Consider the following 27,708-nt stretch of genomic DNA (forward strand, 5'->3'; position numbering starts at 1 on the left):
GTTTATTTCGTTGGTTTTGTTTTTGTTCCTTTTGCATGCGAGCTTGGTTGTAAATGATGACCGATCAAAAACCTTATTATTATTATTTTTTTTAAATAGACTTCATTTCATATCATAAACCGAAATTAGAGCTGTATCTTATGAATATATAAAAAATCTGAAATTACAAATCAAACTACACATACTCTGAAGCACCCCGTACACAAATTCATTTATAACAGACATTGTCTTAACTTCTATAAAACTCTCATAACAGCTGGAGCGCTATGTAAAAACAAAACTAAACGATCGAACTTATCAAAGCTGTGAAAATAAAGCAAAATATAACAACAAAAAAAAAAAAATCATATAATAACAGATTATAAGTTGAATAATGCAGTGGGACGATGCCAGGTTGCATCCATACTTAGATGTGTATACGTATAATAATTAAATTGATTCCATAAACAGTGTCCATTGTTCAGAATAAGTTGTCCAAAAGTAATACATAAAATCACTCCTGCAACGACAAAATGATTTTCTTTACCACCTATGATCTGCACATAACGTAAACTTCACAAGCACAGACAGGCTCACATACAGAAGGTTACAACAAAAATATGAGACACAATTACATTAACTTCCCTCCTCTCAAACTCTTGTTGGGCAAGGAGAATAACTTACAAAGAACGGATTTTTGGTCTTCCAAGCAGCCTTAATTACTTCTAGCAGTTGATTCCACACTGCACTATATCTGGACCAGTAACTCTAGTGGTAAATGGATCTATCCGCACCCACAACAAAGAGAAAATGGATGCGAGAAGAATTGACCAGACGACAACAATGGTGGGTGTTCGGTTCTGCCGACCCATCAAACCTTTAAGGAAGGGATAAAGATGGACGATCACCCAAAAGGCAAAGAATAGCTTGCCAAAGAGCGGACCCCATGATTGGTAACCACTGTTGATGGCATAGGAGATCCCCGCAACGACCCCAACCAAGTTTATGATAAGTAGAGTTGTTGGTGGGATAAGAAGGGTTGTCCACTTGAACATGTACAGTTCGGTAAAGTCTCCCTCTTCGTCGGATGCCTTGGATGTAACAGTGAAGTTGGTGTCAATTCCGGCTAGTACTTTGAGCAAACCTTGGAAAACGGCAAAGAGATGGGCTGAAACACCACCAATAACCCAAAACTGTTCATTTCTCCACCATTCGTCAATTCCAACACCACTCCACCTCATTTCTAGGATACCAGTTGCAAAGATGGAAATAAAGAGCGATATAAACCATATACTTGCAATGTTACTGATCTGCAAGCAAAATTGAGAAGCAAAAGAATTTAGCACGCATTCCAAAACGGCATCATTAGACAATATTGTATTACACCCAGACTCTCATATATTAGAACATCTCAAGGTAAAATTTTCTCCCAGGAAACGTGAAAATACAAAAAGTTTTTATTCTCCAAACTTTCATTTCAAAAAGAGAAGCTTGTGAGAAACGTGCATTCCTTTCCCGATAAATCACTTGGACATTTGGTCCCTGTAAATTATTATAAAAAAAATTGGTATCTGCAAATCCTGCTATCAGTAACTCATGGATGCATGTCCTATTAGTTCGATTCAATTTAGATGTACACTGTTCAATATTTTTGAGCCAGACCACTGCAAACTCCTCAAATAACAAGACAAGGTAAACTGTTGTAAGATGCAGGGATTGCAACCAGGATTACTGCCAGGACAGATGAAAACAAGCCAACATATTGAAAAGAACGTGTAGAGATAGTGAATTTGGTCATATAACGAACCTGTGGAATGATGAACTTGTTAGTGAGTAGACAAACAGCTGGCAAAGTACAATACATAAGAAGAGGAATGGCAGTAATTGGATAGATGGTGGTATTCACATATGCGAATCTCTCCAGCCATTTAAGCCTGCCATTGTAACCATACCAGATAGGGCAATGTCTACTGAGAAGAATTTCCACAGAACCTAGAGCCCATCGTAGCACTTGGTTCAGACGATCAGAAAGATTAATAGGAGCAGACCCTTTAAAGGCTGGGCGCTTGGGCATGCAATAAATTGACCGCCAACCACGAGCATGCATCTTGAATCCCGTAAGAATATCTTCAGTAACAGAACCATAAATCCATCCTATCTGCAGTGCATGGGACATATTAATTATTTAAAAAAAACAACATTTTACCATATCTAATGAGACAACATACACAACTCAGGAAGTTATAGTGTTACTGTGTGTATGTGTTGCATGTGGGCATTGGATGATGATGAACGAGGCGGCTTGTTTGTCAACCCTAACACCATAAGAGATGATGTTATGTTTTTCATTTAATGGATGGTTCCTACAGCCACTCAATATGAGCAGAGGAATGCTACCCCATCAAGAATCACATGGTAGATAATAAAACTGTCATCAGCTTTAATGGTCCTGATTGAGAGCATCTTAGCGGTGGATGTATTTGAACAGATTTCTAGCTTTAGAAAGTCTCCACACCAAATTTTACTCAAAGGTTAATAAATTACAGACCAGATTTTCACTCATCTATAAACAAATTCCTTTATTTCTTTTATATGTAGAGAAGAAAGTAACAACAAATTTCTTTATATTGAAGCTGATGCTTTGTAGAAACAAAGTTCTTAATGCAAGGAACGCTAAAATAAAATAAAAAAATCGATGACAGGGTTAAATAATTAATAGAAAGACCACATACCTCAGATCCCCAGTCTGTTTTGTCCTCATAACCACAGCTGATGACATGAATAGCCTCTTTAAGGAGATTCTCTGGTGTTGCAGATTGTGGAACGCCACCATTCTCCATAAGTGTTGAGGCAACAAAAACAGCAGACTGACCAAACCTTTTCTCCAGGCTCATTTGTGACATGAGTAGTGACTTTTCATCATCAAATCCAGCGCCTTAATTGAAAAAAAGAACATTGAGTAAGAGACGGTCCTATCTAACAAAATTAAATGTCCATTACTTGGTGCTGCGGCCTTGTAAAAATATAGTTAAAAAAAATTACTAAGTTGATCTACTTACCAGAAATTCACCGAGTTGATTTTAAATAACATTTATTGTTTATGTATTAAGGTTGACGGCATAAAAGAATCAAAGATAAAGAAGATATCACTCTCCTTATAAACATGTCAACAAGGAATACATAGTTTAATACACAATAAAACCAAAGTTGACAGTGGAAAAGAGTATTCACCGGTATGTAGATAAACAGAATACGGTAAAAAAAAAAAAAAATAGGAACAATATTCGACCAATGTACCTTCCACACCCTCCTCTATATCGTCCAGACTGAAAATAGGCACAGTGGGGTCTGCATGCTTGCTAGATTTCTTCTTGTCTGAACCCTTTTTACTGGACTTTGAACTCTTCTTCCGTGAGCCACCACAAAGTGAAGACAGAACTCCAGCTTTCTTATGCTTAGGTTTGAGAGGTGGTTCGTAACCATATAATGCTGTTCTGTTAAACACACATCCAGTACCCACATAAACAGGGCCTTGAATGCCATCCAAGCCTCTCAAGTTTATCTGAAATTTACAATAAAAGGAGAGAATTTTTTGACAAATTTTCAAATGTTTTCCAATCACTAAGGAACATCAAACACAATTAAAACTATTCTGTAGCAGCAGAAAGAAACAGAGAGTCTTCCACTTAATTTTTTGGGAGGGGTGGGGATTGGGTGTACAACTTACATCAAAGAAAACAGTATTACGGTTGGCATATCGGTCATTCCTATCAATACCATCAAATCTCTGTGGAAACTGGACATAACAAACATGTTTCCCAAGGTTTGGATCCATTAGGAAACACATAGCTTCCCTCAAGGCCTTGCTGTTGTTGACGTAGTGATCACAATCCAGATTCAACAAGAAAGGTCCATTGGTAAGGACTGCCGATACTCGAACCTGCAAGAGAGAATTGACCGCCAAACATTAGATAATTATATAGACATCAAGAAAATCAAGTCCTCCAGATGTCATCTTGTTAGTTACTCACAAGCGCATTCATAGCACCGGCTTTCTTATGATGTTGAAAACCAGGACGCTTTTCACGAGAAACATAGACTAAACGTGGCAGTTCATTACCCTCAGCATCAAGCCCTCCGCTTTGGCCCAAGAAAACCTTCATATAATGAAATATATACCAAGTAAACCAAATTATATTTGTACAATAGAACAGATACACTAGAATCCACTTTAGAACCCTCGTTGGAGGATGACAGGAAAAGGGAGGGGGGCGGGGGACTTAAAGACGATGAGGCAACTTGTGTAACAAAAACAGAAGGTGCTGAGGAATAAATGGCACCATTTGTTACATATAGTTTGTTCTATGAACTCCAAGGAAAAGTTGTCCCCAAATAAGAACCAAATTCAATAATAGCTAGCAATGTTCACCATAAACAGATCTACCAATGTGAGGGAGAAGATACCTGGATCATTCCTGGATGGTCTCTGATGTTGTTTCCAGGCCATGGTGTGCCGTCTTGCATAATCCATCCTTCTTCAGGAACTTTTTGTGCCTTAGCAACAAGCCCATTAACACGGATTTTAAATTCTTCATATTCTCTCTGCAATATGGCATGAAGACGCATTATAAGGACACTTTTAAGGGGAGAAATGGAGTGGTAGGGTACACTATGATGGCAAAACAATCATATGCCACTTTTATCATTACTAAAGTTCTTATTTACTAATAAAAAAAACTACCTTCATAGCTCTACGGTCTTTGACAAATGATGGTTGAACCTTGTCCTTCAAGTAGTCGATCTTCTGTGTGAAGTACCATTCTGGGGCCCGAGGCTCAATGCTATACTTCTTGCAAAAAGGAACCCATTTCCTTGCAAATTCGGATGTTTCGGACAAAGCTTCAAATGTCAACATGGCAGCTCCATCATCAGATACATAGCAAGAGACCTTATCAACAGGGTAGTCAACAGCAAGAATGGATAGCACAGTATTGGCTGTCACAAGAGGAGGTTCCTTCAAAGGGTCAACAGTACTGACAAATATATCAACTGCAGCTAACTGTGATGGTTCTCCTTCTCGGTCATATCTGTAATTCATATAAACTTGGAACTAAAACTAAATATAATAGGAAGAATAAGAATGAAAGAACACAACTACTTTCGACACATTAATGCAGAATTGATCACCAAGTATAATTAGTTTTCTGGATAAGTAAGATAATAATTTGATCACCAAGTATGATAACGGAAAGTAGACTCTGAAAGGCAATCTAACCTCAGTGAAAGCCTGTCAAGATATGTCTCGCGGTTTACAGGCAGCCACTTGGGGAACTGATCCAGTATCCAAGATATTGCAAACCAAATCTCACAAATCACAGATATTAACCACAGAGCATAGGCATTGGGCACAGGATTTGTGATTCGATAGTGCAGGAAAATGCAGAGAATAATAAGACGCAGAACAATGACCATCCTATAAGGGTTGATCCTAGAAGATGGAATAGAAACCTTTCTCGAGAGAGGTTGCCGAGCTTCATCATTCCTACAAAACAAAAAGGGATATGGCATTAGTTGCAGCCCTTCTCTTCGCTGAAATTAAGAAAAAAAAATTATAATCATAGATACCAAACTTGGGAAAACTGACCAGTCAGCTATACTTGGAACTCATGCAAGTATTGCTAAAAAGCAATAACCAATGTTGCCTAGAAAATAGTATTATTCTATAGAATAAAGCTAATGTAATCAGGAAAACAAACTATGAAGTCTTAAACTTGCATTACAAAGTGTAAAGCCTCAACTAAATACAAAAACAACAGCCAAAGATTCATAATTTTAATCAGGAGAGGACCCACAGTAAAGAGTCATCCACGAGCACATCAGTGCTGGCATCAATATCTCCAACCCCCCTTTCAGAATTGGCTTGGCCGGTGCTCATTGGAACCACATTCTTTTCTTGCTTCATCTTCCACCCATCAACTCTCTCTTTCCACGCTACATTGCCTAATCCCGGTGAGCCAAATTCCCTCGCTGGATCCACAGCCCTAACATTAGCTGCAGAAAAAGAATAACCGACGCCCTAAAATCAATATTGATAAAAAAACATAAACACGAGTATAGGGTACCAATTACATATGAAGGAGAGACATACGTGACTGATTAACATCAGACGCATAAGGAAGAGGATGGACACGCTTTCCGCCACCAACTCCGGGAGAAGCCATAGAAAGATGCTCAGGTGATGCAGCAGACAATTCTCCAGAAACCTATAAGTTGGTAATGGCCAAAAGAATAATTCAATTTTATTTCAGAAGAAGGAATTTGCATGTCAGAGGCCTTTTTTTTTTACCTCCATTCCATTAGTGAGCAGAGGAATGTGGTTATGAGAAACCCCTTTATCGTAAGTGGGGGCCCCAACATCCTCTCCACGTCCATATGTCATATGCCAGCTCAACATGCGCTCTGCAATCTTCTGCTTTTGGTTTTGGTCTTCTGAAGTGTAATTGAAGTCACTAGCACCATCATCAGCATCAGCATCCTCTTCTCTATCACCGAGAATTGCAGGGCTGCCTGGAAATCAACAGCACAAACAGAAACAATATAGTCTGACTATTCTGATTTATAACATATTCATGGGTTTTCAGAGATTGATATGTTACAGGAAATACCAAATAAACTGTCTTGAAATAAGTTCAGGGATGAAAGAAAGAACATGCCACACAGAGACACAATCAGAGTTGAGAATGCATGTTATTTAACAATTCAATCAATTTTAACCTTTTTGCCAGTCTTTTCATTTTCCGCAATTGAACAATATCAGACCCAAATGACACACCAAAAATAGTTGGTTGCAGTTAACCTTGTCCCTGGGGGAAGATAATAAAGATATTCTAAAAGAACACGGTTTTGTCAAAAATCATGTTATTCCCATGTTTCCTAGAGTGGCAAACATTCCAGTTATATAGCATCTGACTTACCTTTGTGCCTTTTATATTGGGTTTTGCATTGAGGGCATGACTGATTCCCATCCTTCCTCTCATACTCGTAGCAAGGCCTGCAGACAGGGAAAGCGCAAACATGACAGGCAATGAATGGTTCGCCATCTATACTCTTCCCAACATTATCACCGCAGATCTGGCAGACCTGTCCGCCCAGGTTCTTTGTGGCTTTTGCCTGAGTTATCACAATAGAAGATGAAACATTCAGAAATAGGGATACTGATAACAGTTCCATCTATGAATGATTCCCATGCCGCGGCTGCTGAACAAATGTAGGAGACGGAAGGAAAGAAACTAAAGAGTATTTTACACTGTCCATCATAAAGGACCTGAGATAATGACAATGTCCACTCGACTTACATATTCGACTAGATGAGGGCAAGAATTTTCAGTTTGACAGCCAAAACAGCACAAGGAATTTGATTATCAACATATTTTAACATTTTCCTTTCCCCGTTTTTCTGATCAGCTAAACAATGGGCAAATTGCAAGCTAAATCTTAATTTCTTAGGAAGCTCACCCCAGTTTCTCCTTCTGATTCCATAGGCACCCACTTCTCTTTGCCCAAATGTGAACAATAGATTAAAATATCACCTCAGTCTCAACAAGATCTATGCATGCCTAAAGCACTATGCTTCAAAAAGCAAGCATTTTTTCTCAGATGAAAGCCCAGATCTGCATAGAAATAGCTGAAAAGAAATATAAGAATCAGATTTTCTCTTTCAACGGTGATCAATAACCACTGTAAATGAAAATATTTAAATATTTATTTTCTGGTAGCTGAGAAATACGAAAAGAAATGGGAGGGGGTCAAAATTACAATCTTGGAGGATTTTCATTGTTCATGAGCTGAGCAAACAAAGCACTTTACAAACACCACTCTGTTACTCGTTTTTCTCAGCACCCAAAATCATAATTCTACTGAATATTCAGAAGAACGCAATTCGCATTTCTCATTTTGCTCAGCAACCAAGCATATCCCACGGGCAGCACTTACCTGAAAGACGCGATCTTTGTGCTAGAAACAACGTGAGCAGTTAGATTTGCAAGGAATCCAATTGAATTACCCGGGATAAATCAGCAAAATCTCCACCGGATCCCGTACCAATAATCCAGGAGAAGAAGAAAGAGAGAAAATCGAAGTCAGGGAGACGGATCGAATGGACCCAAGGGGACGAGCAGAGCAATGCAATGCGCTCTCTGTGTCTCTCTCTCTCTCCCGCAGTCTTAAACCAAGTGTGCTTAGCTGTCAACGACTGTATACATATAATAAAGAAGGAATTAGAGGAATTGGTTATAAGAGAGAAAACTGGAAAGGGACACAGCACCAACGAGGTTAGACGTACTTACAACTCCACCGACAGTCTCTACGCGTGTTTATCACAGTAAGCATACAGTCCAATCATTTCGTTTCTATTTATCTATATCTAGTTTCTATAAATATAATAATATTTTTTATTAAATTTAAATTCATAAAATCAATAATAAAAATTAAAGTAATATTATTTTATTATATAATAGTAAGCCTATCATTTCTTTTCTAAAAAACAAATTATATATAATTACAACACGCACAAAATAAAATCCTACAAAGTGAAAACAATAATATAATAATTACTTTGGTATAGCAACAGCTTAATTTTAAAAAAATGCTCCATAATCTAAAAGCTAGAATAAAACTTCTCTCAAATAAATAAAATTTCTCATAAAGAAAAAACAAAACAAAACCTTTAGAAGAAAGATCAATGGTAAATTAAAATTTTAAAAAATTGAATTATTTAATATATTTTTATGAGATAATTTGTTAAATCCTATATATATTTTTGGAGAATTTAATAGAATAATTCGAAGGAAATAAACAGTTTATGATACATAACTTATAAACTTCCAATATAATGAACAAATGGGATTGGATGGTTTTATCTCACAGTGATATAAACGAGGGAACCCAGAGCATCCATCCAACTATAAAATGTCAGCAGCTGTATTACTATATTATATTTGGTGGTTCCACATTCATGTCATGTGTTTTTTAATATCATCTCTGTGTCGGTCCTACTATACCTACTGCAGCCCCACAGCATATATTGTGTAGATTATTGATGCTCCAAACCACATGATTTGTCAATTATAAATACAGATTCTTGAAGTTAATTATCTAATCAATCATCTCAATTTGATAACAAGATGTACCCCACCATTACTCACCCTTTATAGCTAAAATTTTAAAGTAATGGATCTCTCGAGGAGGAATACGTAACAATATGAGTCCAAATCAATGAATAACCTTGATGGGTGTGTATGCGCGCGCTGAAGTAAATCTTTTGCCCAAATGGCCGAAGAAAGGCCTGAACTTCTAACTAAGGTTGTTCGGAAAATATTGTCAAATTAGTTGTGGGCAGTATGATTGCCAAGTGAACCATGCATGACTAGAAAAAGATTCAATAGAGTTCCTGAGATACCGAATTTAGGTGCATAATTTGTAAAATTAGAAGAATAGCAAGAATAAGAGAAACTACATAGGTATGGGTTGTGCAGTTATCTTAATTTTCTTTTGTTTTATCTGAAATTTAAAGAATTCTATACATCAATCACTATTCACTTTCACACTGCACACTTATAATTTTTTTTTTTAATTTTATTTTTCTTTATAAGATGTGCAGAGTGAAGTAGTGACAAGAATAATTTTTCAAGTTATTAATATCGACAATCAGAGGTACTTTGACTCACTATAAAAAGAGGACTTGATTTCCCTCCACTTGAGTAAACTTTGTGAGATGTTTCCATTACTTCCATTTAAAAATCGGGGTCTTAATATTCACACTTTTTAATATTTATATATCTTGTAATGACTTGAATATCATTTAATAGTTTTTATTTGTAAATTCATCTACTCTTGTGCAACGAACATAGCTTCAAGAACAGTGGAAAATAAATCATAACAGAGGTAAAGGCTGCCATTAAGAAGTATCATGAATTTGCCTCGGGTCACCGGGGAAGAAAGACATCGTACATACTTCTTCCAGGTCGAGATAGTAATTATTACAATGCGTATGATGTGTGCAACAATATCGTCAAAGTAGCATGTGCTGCCAGAGAGGTTTCTTGCGTCTAATTTACATGGATCCGCCTTCATTCTCTATTTAACATACACTGTGCAGTCTCCAACTGGTAGAAAATCAGAGTTTTGCCTGATCTTGAAGTTGGTCCTGTCCAAAAACCATGAATACAACTTGGAATCAGCGGAATAACAAGAGTGCCAGCAAAATATGTTAAAAATCAAGAACCATCTGAGATGTATGTAACAACTAACAAGGCAGCTTTGATAGTGAACTAATAAGTAGGGAAAAAAAACACTATAAACTGCAAGGCAATCATCTGGATAGCAAATTTCTCGTCCTATCTTCCCTTGGCGCATCTGATCACGATTGAGTATCTCCTAATTATCATTTTCCAATGCTTCTTCTGTTCTAATCTTACTTTCTATGAGCTGCATTTTATGTTCTATATCAATCCTGTTCGTCCTAACCTTTTTATCCTCAAAACTCTTTGAATTTCAACCTTGAAATTAATTTCCAACTCTAGAGTGATAAAATGAAAACTAAAAAAAGAAAATAAATCCCGAAGCAATTAATTCAACACTCACCTCTGTCACAAAGAAGGCATGGAACCCGTATGGAACTCGGTGGGGCAACTCAACAACCGCAATAGGATCAGCTGACATTGTTTTTGCATCAATTACATGCACTGATGATTTTCTGCATATTTTTAAATCAAGATATGAGACTATGTCCTCATCATAAAAAACAGGTAAAAAATCAAACTTAAAATCTGAGTCACTAAGAGACAGTTAATAATTACACCAAGCTTCTGAAAGAAACACTGGCTATATAACTACAATGAACACTACACTGTTACTTTGCTGTCTTGCACATCATTCTTAGCGATGTTCACGGTACTTTTATTTCCAAATTTGATTTCTTAGAATGCACCAAAAAAAAGAGTAAAGAAGCATAGAAGACTTCTTTTCTCATTTCATACGAGTCAACGCACTGTTCACAGTAATACACGTACTATTCATCTGTTCACTTCTAACTCACAACTCAATAGTTGTTGTAGAAACAACCTCATGGAAAATATTTAAAAACATGGTTTCATGAGCTTCATTTGACCAGCAGAAGAGTTATTAACATAGCCCCTTGAGCGACACTATCAGTTTCCAACTACTTTGTTTTGCTCTGTGGAACTAAGCATGGTATATGAAAAAGCGAGTACATCTTGAGTGGATCCAAACGAGTCAATGCTTTCTTATCCATAACATTAATGATTTTCACCCCCCTTGAGTAGGTTTTATAGCCTTCTCATTTTGTCAAGATCGTCATTGAACTAACTTTCAGAACTTGGAAATGTTGAGACATTCAGATTCCTCACAAATCAGTTTCATATTCTAAAAAGCATTTCCTCCAGTTAGCAAATAAAAAAAAGCATCAATCATACCCTGTATTCTCATCATGCACAAAGAATATTAAGTAGCCATCATCTTCTTCAGAAGTAATGCCAGGCAGGCGAGGGACAAAAATAGCCTCAGAACCAAATCTGCTGGGTCCCAAGTCATAGATGCCTTTAACATTTCCTCCAACTTCAAGCTTTGTTTTTCCAGTCTCTGGTTCAGCATGCAGATCAAATTTGATAATCCCCTTGACTTTTGTAATGTTGTCAAGTATGGTTCCATATACATATTGCTGTCTCCTGGTTACCCAAAATATAATTAGTAAAAACAAATGATGGAATAAAGAAGAAGATAAGTGATTTGACGCCCATGAGAACATAATGAATTAAGCATGGCTGGGAGCAAAATGATGAAAGGAGGCAGCGAAACAAAAATAAATTCCTGAACATACACAAAAAAAATATCAATAATAATTTTTGATAAGTATCAATAATATGGCCTTTCAGTATTGAGCTTTCATCAGCCGCTTCCAGAAACCAGAATTTTTGCAATCTTGAACAGATCTATCACCAAAATTTGATGGATACCTGCCAGTGTAGCTCTCATTAACCCTTGGGAAATCAACAGCAGATGCTGATAACTTCTTCTGTGAAGCTAGACCAGTTTTCATATTGAATCTCATCTCATACCTGAAAATAATACTGTCAGAAATACTGAGGCATGCATAGAGCTTTGAGTTTTCATAAAATGGGAAAAAGTTGTCCTACAGCTCGTTGCAGAAGTTTTCAAGATTTTCTTTGATAGTCCCACTGACCATGTCCAGATTTGGATTCTCAAGGCGACAAGTGATCATAACAACTTCATCCTCCTCCTCCCATGCATTGGCTAATGAAAGGAAGTCACTAAAAAGGTCAGAATGGACATACGAAAAAACAGAATTAACTTCCATTATAGCTCAATCATAAGTCACACATGGCTATATATTTACAAATCTAGAAAGAGTGAGATCAACAAAAGCTCAATAGATGGCAACGGATAATCTTGCTCCTTCCAGATTGACTTGACCAAGATAGAGGCCATAAGGCTAATTCTAGAATTATCATCAGCATCTCATGGAATTACGATAACAGTCACAGGCTTAAGTAAGGAAAATTCACCGCTTTCTATCAGTCAACAAATAGGTGTAAGATCAATGGGAAAGAACTGTCATGGCTTAAAGAAGATAGAGAATGCTGCTCAAAATCAAGGATAGAGCTAAATAGATTCAACAAGGTTTTTGCTGGAAATAGAACTGATTGACCTGAAAGATTTGGGTAGCCAAGCCAAAGTGGTAAGGATATCTTAATGCGAATAACAAACAAATAGCTCAAAATAATTGATATCCGAATAATTTAGTAAGAGGGGTAAGCAGGTCACATTGTCAATTAACGAGTCTCGATAATGCTAACCAGGAGCAGAAATAGAATCTTAAAAGCTACTGCATATTCTAGCAGTTCTACATTATTAAACATAATCTCCGGGCAGATATTATTGGTTTGCCACCAGCAAACTTCATCTAATAAACAGTATGAATTTAAAGGACATGTTGGCGTTAAAGAAGAGAGAGCAAGGCAAAAAAACATACCATTATGGAATATGAAGCAATTTGGAAGCTCAAACCATTTGATTAGCAGCTCATCCTTTGCATACCGAGGAAGTACACCAAAGCGAGCCTTTTTCGTTGCATCAAATGTGAATATCAGCTTGTTCTCCTTCACCATTTCCTGAAAACCAAATGTGATGTAACTGAAATGATGCTTGACAATGTCTTCAGAAAACGAAGACATGGTCTTTCATCACTACGCATCCAAACTTATGTAGTGAATATAATGGTAATTTGAGCAGGTTAATATTTTTAACAGTACCAACTTTGCATGTGTCATACCTTTGGTCTGAAATACAATGGAAGATCCATGAAAATTGCATAGTTCTCAGTAATGGCAAAGTCATGCATCATGATGGGATCTGGTACTGTTATTGGTACCGGGTCATGCATGAAACCATCCTTTGAAATTACTCTGTAAGTGATATATGGTGGTGTATGTGCATAGCCAAATGTAAACATCTCGCCTGCATGAAGATATTCTGGAAGTTAAAAGGAAGTCTTCCATTACAGTGGCTTAACAAACTTCTGTCGAGGATGATGCCTTTACCAGTGAATGGATCAACCTTTGGATGGGCAGTGAAAGAATGAGTCAATCTCTTGTCATAATCCAGCATGCCAAGTGTTTGGAGATCTCCATCTTCCAAAACTTTAAGGACATCTACATAATGCAATGACAACAATTTCAATCCCACATCAGAAGCAAGAAAGTTGCAGAAAGTTCTCTGCTGGAGTCCATGTGGAGTGGTTTGGATTCAGAGATGAGTTGAGATGATTTGTAAATAGTAAAATAAAATATTTTTAGAATATTATTTTTTAATATTATTATTGTTTTGAGATTTTAAAAAGTTGAATTGTTTATTATATTTTGTGTGGGAATTTGAGAAAGTTGTTTTGGGATTTGAAAAAGTTAAATTGTTTATTATATTTTTGTGGGAATTTGGAAAAGTTGTAATGAGGAAGATGAGATGAGTTGAGTTGAGATGAGTTGAGGTGGATTTTGAATTCAAACAGCCCTAAATTGGCATTTCTCCATAGTCCTTTTTCCCCACCATGAAAATCATTGAATTTTCATGTTATTACCAAAGTAATGCAATCCATAAATATCCAAAGAAAAATCTCTGTGCTGGTCCAATGGGAATGCATTTGACATCTCTCCTCATCAGGCTCTCTAATCAATGTCAATCCAGAGAAATAAATCATTTTCTTTTTATTTTAGAAGTAGCAATGAAAGAAGGCAAGCTTACAAGGTTTATCTGCCTCGGAAAGTGCTAGAAGTTTCCCATGGTGATATATGAGTGCCGTATTACCTGGACGTGGGTGACAAACAGTTCGTGTCTGTCAATTCACAACAGGATTACTTAAAACAGGAAATAAATATATGAGACACACCAATACAAATATTCAAAAATTGATTTTGGCATGGCACATTTAGCAGAGATACTTATTGATGGATCCACACATGCCACACAGGCGCATTAAAGTGGTATACTCGTGTGTTTGCTGGGGAAAATGCCTCTTGAAGTGGAGCTCAGCAGTCTGAATCTCTCTCGCTCCCATGGGGCGAAACTCACATTTGAAAGAGAAAAATAAATGATGGGGAGAGGCTGTGTAGCTCAAGTTCAAATCTTAAGCATTAAAAATAGCATAGTTTTTTGTTTTTTTTAGAATTAAATTAATGGAAATAAAAGTGTAAAACACAGTATGTAAAATTATAGATTTGCCAGCCAAGGTTTAAAAACAAGCATTTGGAAATCTTGTTCCAGTAACCAATTCCTGTACTTCTGTCCTAATGTTTGGGGATTCAATGAGAAAAGACCTATCCACCCACTAATACCCAACATAGGAGACCAAGCAAATAAGCAAAATCCAGAACACAAAGAGTGTATATATAAGGAATAATGTTTTTGAGCTTTACTAAAAATGTGTGCACAATCACAGCATATGTCTTTCCATTTGAGCAATGAAATGAAAACAAGGCTAAAGTACCTGTTCCAGTTCCATATGAAACATCTAATACTTTCAGTTTTGCTCTCAGCATTTGCATGTTCACCATGAGTAATCCAAACAGCCCCTTAAGATCTCCAATCTGAAAAAGGTATTAAGATGAACACATAAGACCTCCGAACTAAACAAATACAGCAAAAGATTATCTACTCTTGAGATTCTTAACTCTACAATCCCTAACCACCTTTTCTTCTTTATTGATGACAATTTGTTTCCTCTGTGACCCCCATTGGCAGTAGATTTCACAAGCACAGGCATGTAGCACAGACACAGAGAGAGAGAGAGAGAGAGAGAGAGAGAGAGAGAGAGAGAGAGAGAGAGAGAGAGCCTGTGAACCACCCAAATGAACACACCAGAAAGAGGAAAAAAAAAACTTTATAGCTAACTGTTGTACCTTCATAAATTTAGCACCTCCAAAATACTCTTCTTGTTTAAGTCGAGATGTCCTCACATAGCGGGAGACATAGGTTGCTTTCCCATCTTTGATGCGCAGACCATGAACCATGCTGAAATGTTAAAGATATCATCTAATTTCCTTATTTCTTTTACTTATAAAAAAATTCTCTTCTTGCTTTAACAGATTAATAGTAGATGCATATAATAAGTTCCAAACAACTGTCACAAGTCTCCAAAATAAAAAGAAACATTGGGCAGGCTATAAAACATGGACAGAATATTGGAACATAAACAACTATAACGGAGATTTTCCTTTCAGATCATAAGATGTCCGCAGATTGTCTGCAGATTAATTGCTACTTTTATTTTTAACAACATTGGGAGTCTCCACTGAAACATCCACATATTAAATACACCAAGCAGAGAGACAGAAGCTATTAGTGGATAATGAAGCAACATGTTTAAAATCTATCTTCAAGAAAACTTGAAAGAACTTCTGTTTGAATATAGGAAAAAAAAATACGCACCCATCTCCATCAAACCTGCAAGAGAGCAACAAAGAGAATAAGTACAATATTTGCCGGGGGGGAGGAAAGACATAAATCTAAACTCGATATATAGCAACCAGTTAATTATGCTTCTTACACTTGACAAAATATCATAATAAATATTTCTATAGAGGGAAAAAAGACATACCAGTGATATGCAGCCACAGGGGAGAATTTTGGGTTGGGACCCACCCTAACAAACTCTCCATTCAAGCAATCCTGCAAGAAATATTTCTCATTCCATGTTATGGGAACGGAAGCATGATAAGATACAGCGTGAAGCAATAGAGAAATAAACAAATAATTGTTCAAAATCTCAGCCATCTTTACTAGAAATAAATGAGTACATCTTTACAAAGGGATAACACATATCGGACTCAAGGTGATAGGAAGTGTTCCAGACGACTAGTTCATGCACGACAGGGACAATTAATTACATCCTTGATAAGGAGGTAAGAGTACTAGGAATCCCAAAAAAAGCTTGTGCCAATGAGGTGAGGCAAACATAACACCTTGTCATTTAACCCCCTGTGCATTTTTGTGTGCCACAACAAACAGTGGCCTATCCTGTTTTGGTGAAATTTATCTTCACACTGGCAGCGAAATGCTCAGGTAAAATTAACGACAGGAAACTAATCAGCACATTACTAAATATGCCTTCTTATATTATTTCTAAAAACAGAAATACTCTTTAGGTTCACACAACGACGTGACACTTACATTCCTAGACGCGAGACTTTTAAATCAAACATTTGCACCGCACAGGAAAGCCGGTTATCTATAACATGCACACTTCAGACACTAGTCACACTACCCAAACATAATCGCTCATTAAGCCAGAATTTGAGTAATATTTCATAATCTATACAATTCCAGACCATTAATATAAATTTCAATTAAAAAGATTATCCTATCTGAATTTATGATACACCGAGATTAACACACCATCAGACAGCAAAATATACTAAAATTTCCCATAAAAACCAAAATGAAACTCCGAAGTAAATTTCTTTTTAAGCGACGTCCAGGAAATTAAAATACCATTTAACTTCAATTCTATGACGTTTAGGGAAAAAAAAAATTGAACTCCATAACACTCCGTATGGTTGATAAAAATTGGTATAGCTGTTCATCCCTAAATTATTTCCATTCTCACCCAATACCAAACAAACCCTCGAGTCCTCAATTCAAGCCACAATGATTCACACACACAATCAGTGGAAGAGAGTTAATTGTCCGCACCGGGAGGAAGCCTTTGACGAGGAGGTCGGTGGCGGGAGGGGTCTCGTCGTGAACCGGAGCGAAGTTACCGGAGAGATAATGGTGACGCTGAGAAGTGTCGTACATGAACTTGACGATGAGCTTCTCCAGAAAGTCCACCACCTTCGAAGTGAGCCCTTTCCTTGGCTTCGGGTCCACCACCACTACCGCCTCTCCTCTTCCGCCTAAGCTCTGCTTCTCCTCTGCCATATTTCTGTGTGTGTGTGTGTATCTCTGAGTGCAGTAAAACGTAATGTTGTGAGGTTATAGTCCCGACTCCTGTCGTTGGTGGATTATGGCCGTGTGCCGTCTCTTCCACTCTCAGCTTTGTTGGTGAATATACTGCCACGTTGCTTGAATTTTCCAATTAATTGATTGGATCAAGAAAGCAAATAAAAAGAAAAATGATTAAATAAAAAGAAAATGAAAGATACCCGCGTCTTTTGCCGTCTCGATTAGAAGATCCTCACTTGTCTGCCTCCTCCTCTATCCTATTGGCAATGGCGCGTATGTTATTGTTGCTGGACATGGAAGCATCATGCATGCTTGGTTTTAAGCAAAACTGCTCCTGCCATATATAATTTGTTAAGTAAATCTATTCATCATTTAAAGAATTGAGATCACGAGTAATATTATTCATAATTTATTTGTTAATTCGATTGTATTTTGTGGCTCAACAGCGAGATGATTCGATGCGCCACAAAAGCATCCTGGGCCGAGATATCTATATTTATATATATATAGGTCCATTCATGGATGGCATGCGGAAGGTTTCTAGGAAGTAGGAACAGTCACTTAGTAATTGTTTGGGCTAGATGCATTAGAGCATAAACTGATTTTACGAGGCTTAGTAAGCGCTTAATCCACAGAAAAGTAGGCCCATTAATGGGTCTATTGGGCCCAACAGACCTACGAAGAATAAAACAGCTGGAACCAAATTTCTAAACCAGTGGGCGGAGGCGGGCACAAGTTGGGCTTGCAAGCAAAATCTATAAACAATAGAAATTAAATTTTCCAAAGTCTCGGGCTATGGTTGGCTTGCAAGCAATAGCATTGACAAAAACATGAGCTGAGTTAGGCCTACTGTAATAAATCCGAGTCAAAATGGGTCGAATTCTTTGCTTTCAAACAACTTTTTTTTTATAAATCCTTAAAAAAAATCATGATTGAAGAATGGTAACCACCTCTATTTTGGAAAAATTAATATTCCAAAGCCTATCTTCTTAATTAGCCTAACTGATCATAATTATGATCATGAATAAATGTTATCGCACGGTCAATAATATATATATAGGAATGGATTATAGTCATGTACGTGTTTGTCTCAACATGACTATATATAATGTAAAATTAAGATAAACATGGTATAAAGTTTCAAATATGGGAAATTTTATTCTTCTAAATGTACCGAATTCATCCTACCTACACGACTCATGTTCTTTAATTTCCGAAATGATCATGGCAGGATTGATCTGGTAACAGAACCACAACATTTTTCAATTCCTACCCACAAATTTAATCAATCACTCCTCTATCAGCGGAGGAATCATCCCACCAAACTTCCGATCGATTAAATAAAGAAATTGCTTAATTAGAGATGATGCCATCATCATCATCAATCTGTAAATTAACTACTACGAAATTGAGGTCACTTGGGATCCCTTCTCAACCTCTCAATCTTACTGCATGCATGCATGCCCCGTTCGTTGTTTGTTAGTTACTGTTAGGTACGAAAGTACTCTCGCTCTAGCTAGCTTGCCTGCCTCTAACGTACTGTTATATATCGCAATTTGCAAATTTATAAGGTAGAGAATAATTAGGCTTTTTTTCTAATAATTTGTGCAAAATGTGAAGATTTAAAATTCCACGTTTAATATATATATAATAGCTAATTAAGGTTAATCATTCCCATTTTTTTTTCAACTCCGTGTTTGAAAATTGAATTAATGGACGCATGGTCTATCAACTGATTACCGCCGAAATATGTGGTCAAATTAATCGATCGTTATTTTTATTATTTTTATCATGTGAGCTACGAGGTCTCAAATTCAACCTACAAGATAAGTAGATAACTACCAAATCGGTTGGTATTTTTCAGATCAGGGGAGAAAAAACTCGATCCCTGGCAGTACGTTGGGGATCGATATATATAAATTTATAATGTTTTATTTGGATAGTGAAATGATAATTTTTTATTTTAGATGAAAGTTTAAAATATTACTTTTTAATATTATTATTGTTTAGAGATTTGAAAAAAGTTGAATTGTTTATTATATTTTATCATGTGAAAATTTGAAAAAATTGTAATGATCATCATGACATGAGAATTTTGTATCTCATCTCACTTGCCAAACATATCCTAATCTTTTTAGAATAGAAGTTTGGTTTCTTCTTTAACTCAAAAAATATTCTATTTTCTAAAACAAATGCAGTTTAATTTGGATATGTAATAAAATTATAGATAATATATAATTTAAAACTGATCTATTAAAAAAAAGGAAAAGATTAATTATATATAAAGCCTTATTTAAATAACTTGAGGATATATATATATCTCTCTCTCTCTGATCTCTCAGGTCAATCATGAATAACGAAGATCGATCATCGATGTAAATAATGCAGCAAGCAAGAAGTGACAAGGACATAAAACCTTCTTGGAGTGGGAACAAATTAACCCAAGTCACAAGTTATTAACGACTCCCCTCCAAACTCCCATCCCTCGTTGCATATTAATTATATCTTTCCCAAACACGTACACCACGGCAAGTCATAGGGACCGTGGCCGCCCGGCCAAGTAGTGGTGCTAGCTTAATGATCTTGATCTGATCTAGTAGGACTTGAACCCTGGCCTGGCCCCAAAGCACACGCAAATCCCATTCTCTTACCACAATCGTACCTTCTCTTTCCCTTGCAAAAAAGGCCTAATTCACCTAAATATGTAACTGCATGCATGCTAACTTCCCTAACTTTCTATGTTTCGGTAAGTAAATGCGCACTTCATCCGTTAATTCACTCTTCCAAATACAGCCCCCTCAATTTGACAACATGGTTCATGGAGACATGACAAGCATGGTCATAGGGTCATAAACTAATTGTAATCATGATGGGGTACTTGAATATATAGCATCATGTATACGTACTTGTAACTTGGTACAATGTTGAATTAATGATTTTATAATGACTATGTATAGTATGTTAATTACCAACCTCGATCCAAGGCGTAATTTACGTACACATGAGCCTGAAAAATTTAAACCGCATAACCCGAAAGTACTTTTGACTTTCAAGTACTTTATATATATACACATATATATATCGATGTCATGAAATAAAAATGTTGGTGACGTACGTTGAGGTCATTTTTTAGTTTAACTTCGGAAACCCTGGCCTGCCTTTTGAGATCAGCTCTCTTTTCCCTTTTTTTTTTTTCCCTATATATGCAATTAATTATTGGTTGATCAACACTATATAGAGAATATTATTGGAGTCCCAGCATTGAACCCACACACACACACACATATATATATATATATATATATATATATATAGTCCTAAAGATCCTAAGGGTGTTATATATATATATATTCGCGGCATTTGATAATTTTATATTTGGTTTTCCAAAGTGAAAAGATCATTAATTTTCGGGTTAATATATAACTAGATGTGGGGCCTATCTAGATTAATAAACTGCTCCTAATAAATTAATATTGTTACTTTTGACATGATAATTAACCCGGAATTTCTACCTGATTTGGTAGTTAAATTGGTGGTTGGAATTTGAAAATTTTGCATACAAAGTTAGTTCTTATTTAAGAAATTAGGATCGATGATGCATGGTGTACGTACGTACGTTGAATTAGAATTCACATCTTTTTACGTAATTGGCGCCGCATGGACCAAACATAGTCTAATGAAATAGTTTTTTATTGTCAATATTTTCTCCATTGTTCATAATTACTACGATGCAGTCTTATTTGGACTCGCATAGGTCGATCGTGTTCTACGCCTGTATAAATTAAGACCAACATATAATATATTTGTATTTGACTTTAATATATATATATATATATAGCTATATACATGTCAACCGGCATTTACTTTCTATGTCATTAAATAACTAAAGGTGGATAAATACCTAATTCTATTTGTGCCAAAATGGAAAAATAACGATCGATCGAAGACCTGCATATTATCGCATGCATGCATGCAGATCCATGCTGCATGTATATAATATCATATATGTTGTGAAAATAATTATATATATAGATAGATGTGTATTGAATGTATACTCGTGTGTGTGCATATCGATCGATATATAGAAGATAGATGAACTCAACTTGTTTACAATATCGACATCAATAATATTCATGAGTCATGATGACCTAATTAATTACTTAAAGTCATGATTTAATTTTCGTCCTAATTATTGAAATTAATTAACCTAGTAATTAATTAATAAATATCTATATAAATGGATCACTCTCCACTTCGTTAATGATATCTATTACGTACATATGACCTTGTTTGTTTTCAGGAAATATTTAAATTCATCTCATTTCATCTCACCTCATCATTACAACATTTTCAAATCCTCACATAAAATAAAATAAACAATTCAACCTTTTCAAATCCTAAAATAAAAATAATATTAAAAAATATATTATAACAATATTTTATTCAACTTTTTAACTTTAATCTCAATTCATCTCATCTCATCTTTGAAAACAAACCAACCCTATAAAGTCAAACTTAATTAAGTTGAAAAATTTTCTGGTTACAAAAATACCATACAAATATATATTAACAAATAAAAAGTAACGTCTCGTTATTGATTTGCTATATATATATATATATATATATATATATATATATGCATGCATACACATGACATGCATGATATATCTAATAGATCATACATGAGGCCTGCACCATGCATCATGAACACGTGATAAAATGCAAGTGAGGTTTACATGTCAAACTATTGGTCAACAAGCACGCACGAACTCAGTTTGATTTTCTTTTTCTTTATCCATTGAAAACAAAATGTGAAACGTCCCAAAGTAGTCTGGCTACCGGTCATTATTCCTTGCACAGCGCAATCTCTTCTCTTAATGTAAAACCCAATAATAATCTATTAGCTAGAGGATTTGTATTCTTTCTCGTAAATCCTAATCCTTATTCTCTGACCCAATCTATTAGAAGTCCTAGTTCCTCTATGACTCGTATTCTTTCTCGTAAATCTTCATCCTTCTATGATCACTAGCTTGTACCTTTTCCTTCGTCTATAAATAGAGCCAATCTATCTCTGTTAAAATCAGGAAAGCACCTTTCTGTAAACATATACCAGCAGCGGCCCTTTCCTACAAAGCACACTTGAATATTGTTCTCTTCCAAAATCCCGGTTGTTGATCTTGAAGATTTGCTTTTCTCCAGATCAAGTGAAAGATATGTCCCCACAAATCATTTTTCTCGTACTTTTCATAATCTTAGGAGCCCCCTTCTCATCCTGTTTTAGCAGCTACCAAGAGGGCCCACTTACGATTGATCATCTAGACGACACTCATGGTTCTGATGATCATCGTAGAGCCTACACCACATCAATAAGCAATAATATCGATCATCATCATCAGGACCAGGATCATGACAAACATGAGCCTGGGTTTGTGGACCTGATCGTGATGTCTGCGGCCAAAAGGTTTGGTATGAAAAGAAGGCTTAGACAAGCACAAACTCCTTCGACCTCACCAAGCTGGCTGGTCAGTGTAGATCACTTTGGAGCTAAAGGTGACGGAAGAGACGATACTGAGGTACGTACCCCATTTAAGTTCGACCATTCTTCACGATTTTCCGTTTTCGTTTCTTTTTCTCTGTAGTTGGTTTGGGATGATCTTTTTTTTTTTTTTTTTTTTGTGGGTTTCATGATAGTGGTTTGATTTCTCAAACATTTATGTTTGGCTTTTTTTTTTTTTTTGGGTTTCATGATAGTGGTTTGATTTCTCAAACATTTATGTTAGGCATTTCGGAAAGCTTGGAAGGCAGCTTGTTCTTCTGCAAACAGTGTTCTTGTGGTCCCTAAAAATGGGAACTACCATCTCAAGCCAATTACATTCTCGGGTCCCTGCAAATCTGATATGACATTGAAGGTGAGTTTTTATGCATGCATGCGTATCATGAACCATATGTATATTATATATGTATATGTATAGTCCATATGTAGTATAAACATGCATCATCTTAAGCCGAATAACATTTTACGTACATACATGCATGCGTATGAACATATCGATAATATAATATACATACATATATATATGTTACTCATGCAATTAATTAACATTTTATATATTTTTCCTGTGGAAATTAACGAGTCCTTGTTTATATTTTTTTTACTAGGTCTACGGAACAATCAAAGCTTCTTCTCATAGATCAGATTATGCAAGAGATACACGACATTGGCTTGTTTTTGAAAATATTCAAAATTTTGTAGTTGAAGGTGGGGGCTCCATCAATGGCAATGGGAGGAAATGGTGGACAAACTCATGCAAAATTAACAAAAACCTTGTATGTCTTATTATACTGAATTCTCCCATTTAACTTTCGTGCCTTTATTTTTGTGGTTCCCAATCATAATTAGTAAACTAGTTAGTATTATTGACACTTCTGATCTCTTCCATTGTTTTTCTACAGCCTTGCACGCACGCACCAACTGTAAGTTCCTGGATCTTCCATTCTCCATGGCTTTTCTAACATTATATTTAACTTTTTCCTTTGTAATGTTTTTTTATTGATTTAATAACTGTTTGTAGGCTGTGACCTTCCTCGGCTGCAACAATTTGAGAGTGTCTAATCTGAGAATCCAAAACGCACAGCAAATGCATGTTTCATTTCAGAACTGTGTAAACGTCAAAGCCTTGAATCTCTTGGTGACTGCACCAGGGAATAGTCCCAATACGGATGGAATTCATGTTACCGAAACACAGAATATTAATATTCAAAACTGTGTTATCAGAACAGGTACACCCACAAAAAAAAAAAAAAAAAAATTAGGCCTAGAAACTTCAGTTTTCTATAATTTAGTAACAACTAATTACTATTTAATGTATTGGCAAAATATCTATTTTTTACAATAAATTCTGAACCGGGTGGGAAGTTAATCATTTTATTTTTATTTGTTGAAGGTGATGATTGTATTTCAATAGTGGCTGGGTCAAAAAATGTTCGAGCCACAGACATTACATGTGGACCAGGTCATGGAATAAGGTGATGATCATCTCTCATGCACTATATGCTCTAACTTGGTTTTGATCACCTAATTAATAAAGTTGAACTAAAGTAGTTCTACTAGCTAGCTAGCTAGCTAGCACGATGCATGCGCATAATATATATGGGGCTGGTTTTTGTTATTTTCTCTGTTAATTATTACTTATTAGTTTGGATATCGGTTTGCAGCATTGGGAGCTTAGGAGCTGACGGTTCCAGCGACTATGTTTCAAATGTGGTAGTTGATAGAGCAAGACTTTCAGGAACTACTAACGGAGTGAGGATTAAAACTTGGCAGGTAATTATTAAGATCAATACTTGGTAATTTTCATCGCTACCCATTCTGGCTCCTGGTCGGGCACTCCCGGCCAGACTGTTTATAATTAAGGAGCTATATATATATATAAACGTAGGCATCAATACGTACATTAGGCAGACTGATCATTTTGAAAAACTTGTGGGTACGTACGTGACCTTTTACAATTAATTGGTTAAAAAGTTTAAAGTTGCATCAATTTAGGCGCAATATATAATATTGTTGGGCGCCGTAGGAAATTCTCATGAAAACATTGCGAGAAACAGATGATCAGAAAAAAAGAAAAAGAAAAAGAAAGAAAGAAAGAAGCAAAAGTTGATGGAAAAACAACGGAAGTAGTAAGTACTTTAGAAATGATCACGAAAAATTGGGTGCAAAATGATTAAGAGAGGTCTTCCATGCACCCTTATTTTTCCTAGCTCCTTTAATCCCTCCACCTTACAAGCTGAAACGTCGTCCCCCGGCCCCCATGTTTACTACTTACCACATACTTAATTCTTGACTTGTGCTGATCATGAACCAATTAACAAGTTTACGTCTTTCTTCATTCTTCTTTCCTGCTGCTGACCTACATATATATATAGGACCCACTCACCAAAAGTACCAGCTGCTTGTATAACAAGTTAAATTACAAATAATATTAATTACCACTTCTTCACTTCTTTAATTACCGGCCACATGTAACGTCTCTCTCTCTCTCTCTCTCTCTCTCTCTCTCTCTCTCACTCTCTCTCTCTCTCTCTGCATATAATTATATATATATATATATATGTTTGCGTATATTTAACAGTTCCACATATTTGTTATAATTTTCGATTTTAATCCATATATATATGTGCAGGGAGGCTCTGGGTATGCCAAAAATATCCTATTTCAAAATATCGAGATGAACAATGTCAGCAATCCTATAATCATAGATCAAAACTATTGCGATCAAGATAGTCCATGCAAAGAACAGGTAATATATATATATATATATATATATATATTTATATGATCCCAAATTAAAAGGCTCTTACACGTAAAGCACAGTCCCAAATTAAAACATGAAGCTGATACCAATCATCTTAATTATAAATTAATGATCTATTATTAATGCATGACTGCAGGACTCGGCTGTGCAAATAAGCACTGTGATTTACAGAAACATCAAAGGTACTAGTGCTTCGGAGGATGCTGTAAAATTCCACTGCAGCGAGAGCATTCCCTGTCAGGGGATCTCATTGCAAAATGTTGATCTAGTACGCGCAGGAGATGCAGCTGTCAAAGCTTCTTGTGACAATGTTGGACTGGCAAACAAGGGGAAAGTCTTTCCACGGTGCTGATCATGAATTATTCGGTGGAAAAGCGAAATCCAAATATACTTCTTTTTTTTATTATTGACAGTACTGTAAATTAATATAATTGGCTTAGCATCAATACGCCGGTACTGGTCGATTGTCAGATATCGCTTGCTGTTTTAGTCGTAGAAACATAGAAAATAGGGAAAGTGTATGAGTTGTTGAATACAATTCAAATAATTGCATGCTTTTGCTTCTTTTTTTCCACATCATGTTGAGGTTCATATATAAATAAAGTATATTTATTTGTTTTGGAAAGTATTTTCAAGCGTTTTGGTATTTCGGAAGTTTTTTTTGGGCCCCACAATTCAAATAATGCATGCGTTTGGATCGGGCTTATTTAATAGTGTGAGCGCCCTAACATCGAGAGAAAGAGAAGAGAGAGAGACAGAGAGAGAGAAATGAATTGGGCTTATATTAATTGCACAACAGTACTAATTCTTTTCCATCGAAGGAGGCCATTATATAATGAAGCACGATGGCTTGATCACGATGGTGCGAAAAGCAGTATTATAACCAGGTGATGGAGATCCAAGAAAGGATCATTCGTAATGTCATTAGGAGGGCTAGGCGTGCCGAGGCTAGGAGGGTGGTATTGGAGTGCATGCATGGCTCGGGTGATGTGTCCTTGGGTGCCCAAAACAAAGTCATTAGAGGAGGATCAAATTGTTAACCAAATTCCTTAATTTTAAAGGTTGATTGACAAATTTCTTGAATTTAAGGGAGGAGGCAAACCCCTTGATTTTAGGAGATTGGATGGTTGCTAGAGGATTGACCGAATATCTCCTTCAAATTATGGAGATTATCTATTTGTTAATTTGTTTGAGTTTGTTTCCTTTATTTTAGGAGTTGTTGAGATTGTTTCCTTAATTTTAGAAGTTTGACTTGTTTTGGGATTATGATTTCAAATTTCAAAAGAAGTTGTTAGAGAGAATAAGTGGGGGAAGGCTAGCCGAACCCTAGTACTATTTATTTCGAGTTTGTATTGTAATTGAAACATTATGCTATTTTCAATAAAAATGAAGCTTATGCTTTGTCACCCTAATTTTTGAGAATTGAATGCTAGCCCGAGTTAGTCTTAATTTTCACCATCATACCAATCGGATCTTGGTCTTGCCTTGAGGTAACTCTAGATTCAATCACCCAACACGCCACAAACACTTGAGTGAGAGTGAGGCTTCCATCATTGGTGCTTTCATTGAGAGCGTCCAACCCAAGGAGAGGAAGCCATAGCCGATCGACAACCAACTCATAGGGAGTGGATTGAGAACATTGAAACCACTTTGGAGGCACAACACACCGCCACCAATGAACGGCTTGGAAGGTTAGAGGAGGTGTTCCACCAATTGGTAAATCAAAGGAGGAATGGAGAGAGAAGATGCCATAAGAGAAGAGCCCATAGTTTGGAGGGTTCTGTTGGATTTAGAAGATTCCAACACCGAGAGAGGGTGGAAAACTCGGATTCATCTTCTCAAGATTCCTCAAGCACTCATGAGGAATCAACCAAGGAAAGTG

The 27,708-nt window shown here is 36.2% G+C and overlaps 3 protein-coding genes across 5 annotated transcripts; 1 reads left to right on the forward strand and 2 right to left on the reverse strand.

Moving 5' to 3' along the window:
• Positions 1-413: 413 nt before the first annotated feature.
• LOC109018844 (cellulose synthase A catalytic subunit 3 [UDP-forming]) lies at positions 414-8,227 on the reverse strand. 3 transcript variants are annotated; one of them, XM_035685408.1, is made up of 15 exons: positions 7,972-8,227; positions 7,495-7,663; positions 6,954-7,149; positions 6,326-6,546; positions 6,128-6,242; positions 5,832-6,030; positions 5,255-5,521; positions 4,721-5,066; positions 4,444-4,581; positions 4,011-4,136; positions 3,707-3,919; positions 3,277-3,541; positions 2,712-2,914; positions 1,787-2,137; positions 414-1,289 (listed from the first exon to the last, which is right to left on the reverse strand). In XM_035685408.1, the coding sequence occupies exons 2-15, from the start codon at positions 7,516-7,518 to the stop codon at positions 705-707; spliced, it is 3,249 nt and encodes a 1,082-aa protein (XP_035541301.1). In that variant the 5' UTR covers positions 7,519-7,663; positions 7,972-8,227; the 3' UTR covers positions 414-704. The 3 variants fall into 3 exon arrangements, with proteins under 3 accessions (XP_035541301.1, XP_035541304.1, XP_035541303.1); XM_035685411.1 differs by having other exon boundaries at positions 7,495-7,649; positions 7,972-8,176; XM_035685410.1 differs by lacking the exon at positions 7,972-8,227 and adding an exon at positions 7,795-7,948.
• A 1,679-nt stretch (positions 8,228-9,906) lies between these two features.
• LOC109018846 (carotenoid 9,10(9',10')-cleavage dioxygenase 1) lies at positions 9,907-17,820 on the reverse strand. The gene is made up of 15 exons (XM_019001036.2): positions 17,712-17,820; positions 17,260-17,619; positions 16,166-16,236; positions 15,997-16,011; positions 15,468-15,579; positions 15,056-15,155; positions 14,314-14,376; positions 13,617-13,727; positions 13,349-13,533; positions 13,049-13,187; positions 12,192-12,309; positions 12,012-12,113; positions 11,472-11,723; positions 10,621-10,732; positions 9,907-10,183 (listed from the first exon to the last, which is right to left on the reverse strand). The coding sequence occupies exons 2-15, from the start codon at positions 17,485-17,487 to the stop codon at positions 10,154-10,156; spliced, it is 1,638 nt and encodes a 545-aa protein (XP_018856581.1). The 5' UTR covers positions 17,488-17,619; positions 17,712-17,820; the 3' UTR covers positions 9,907-10,153.
• A 4,773-nt stretch (positions 17,821-22,593) lies between these two features.
• LOC109018843 (polygalacturonase QRT2-like) lies at positions 22,594-26,454 on the forward strand. Its single transcript, XM_019001032.2, has 9 exons — positions 22,594-23,084; positions 23,292-23,420; positions 23,671-23,838; positions 23,965-23,985; positions 24,084-24,291; positions 24,456-24,537; positions 24,727-24,835; positions 25,695-25,811; positions 25,963-26,454. Exons 1-9 carry the CDS (start codon positions 22,725-22,727, stop codon positions 26,176-26,178), a joined length of 1,410 nt encoding a protein of 469 aa, XP_018856577.1. The 5' UTR covers positions 22,594-22,724; the 3' UTR covers positions 26,179-26,454.
• The last annotated feature ends 1,254 nt before the right edge of the window (positions 26,455-27,708 follow it).

The sequence above is a fragment of the Juglans regia genome, chromosome 14 (assembly GCF_001411555.2).
Source record: "Juglans regia cultivar Chandler chromosome 14, Walnut 2.0, whole genome shotgun sequence".
Classification (NCBI taxonomy): Eukaryota; Viridiplantae; Streptophyta; class Magnoliopsida; order Fagales; family Juglandaceae; genus Juglans; species Juglans regia.

Coding starts and splice junctions, on each gene's coding strand:
- LOC109018843 (XM_019001032.2), top strand. CDS start 22,725: ATGTCCCCACAAATCATTTTTCTCGTACTTTTCATAATCTTAGGAGCC. Junction 23,421..23,670: donor AATCTGATATGACATTGAAG/GTGAGTTTTTAT, acceptor TTTTTTTACTAG/GTCTACGGAACAATCAAAGC. Junction 23,986..24,083: donor CTTGCACGCACGCACCAACT/GTAAGTTCCTGG, acceptor AACTGTTTGTAG/GCTGTGACCTTCCTCGGCTG.
- LOC109018844 (XM_035685408.1), bottom strand. CDS start 7,518: ATGGAATCAGAAGGAGAAACTGGG. Junction 6,547..6,953: donor CCAATATAAAAGGCACAAAG/GTAAGTCAGATG, acceptor GTTGATTTCCAG/GCAGCCCTGCAATTCTCGGT. Junction 5,067..5,254: donor CTTGACAGGCTTTCACTGAG/GTTAGATTGCCT, acceptor TATGAATTACAG/ATATGACCGAGAAGGAGAAC.
- LOC109018846 (XM_019001036.2), bottom strand. CDS start 17,487: ATGGCAGAGGAGAAGCAGAGCTTAGGCGGAAGAGGAGAGGCGGTAGTG. Junction 16,237..17,259: donor TCGTCAAAGGCTTCCTCCCG/GTGCGGACAATT, acceptor TATTTCTTGCAG/GATTGCTTGAATGGAGAGTT. Junction 14,377..15,055: donor TTCATATGGAACTGGAACAG/GTACTTTAGCCT, acceptor ACCCACGTCCAG/GTAATACGGCACTCATATAT.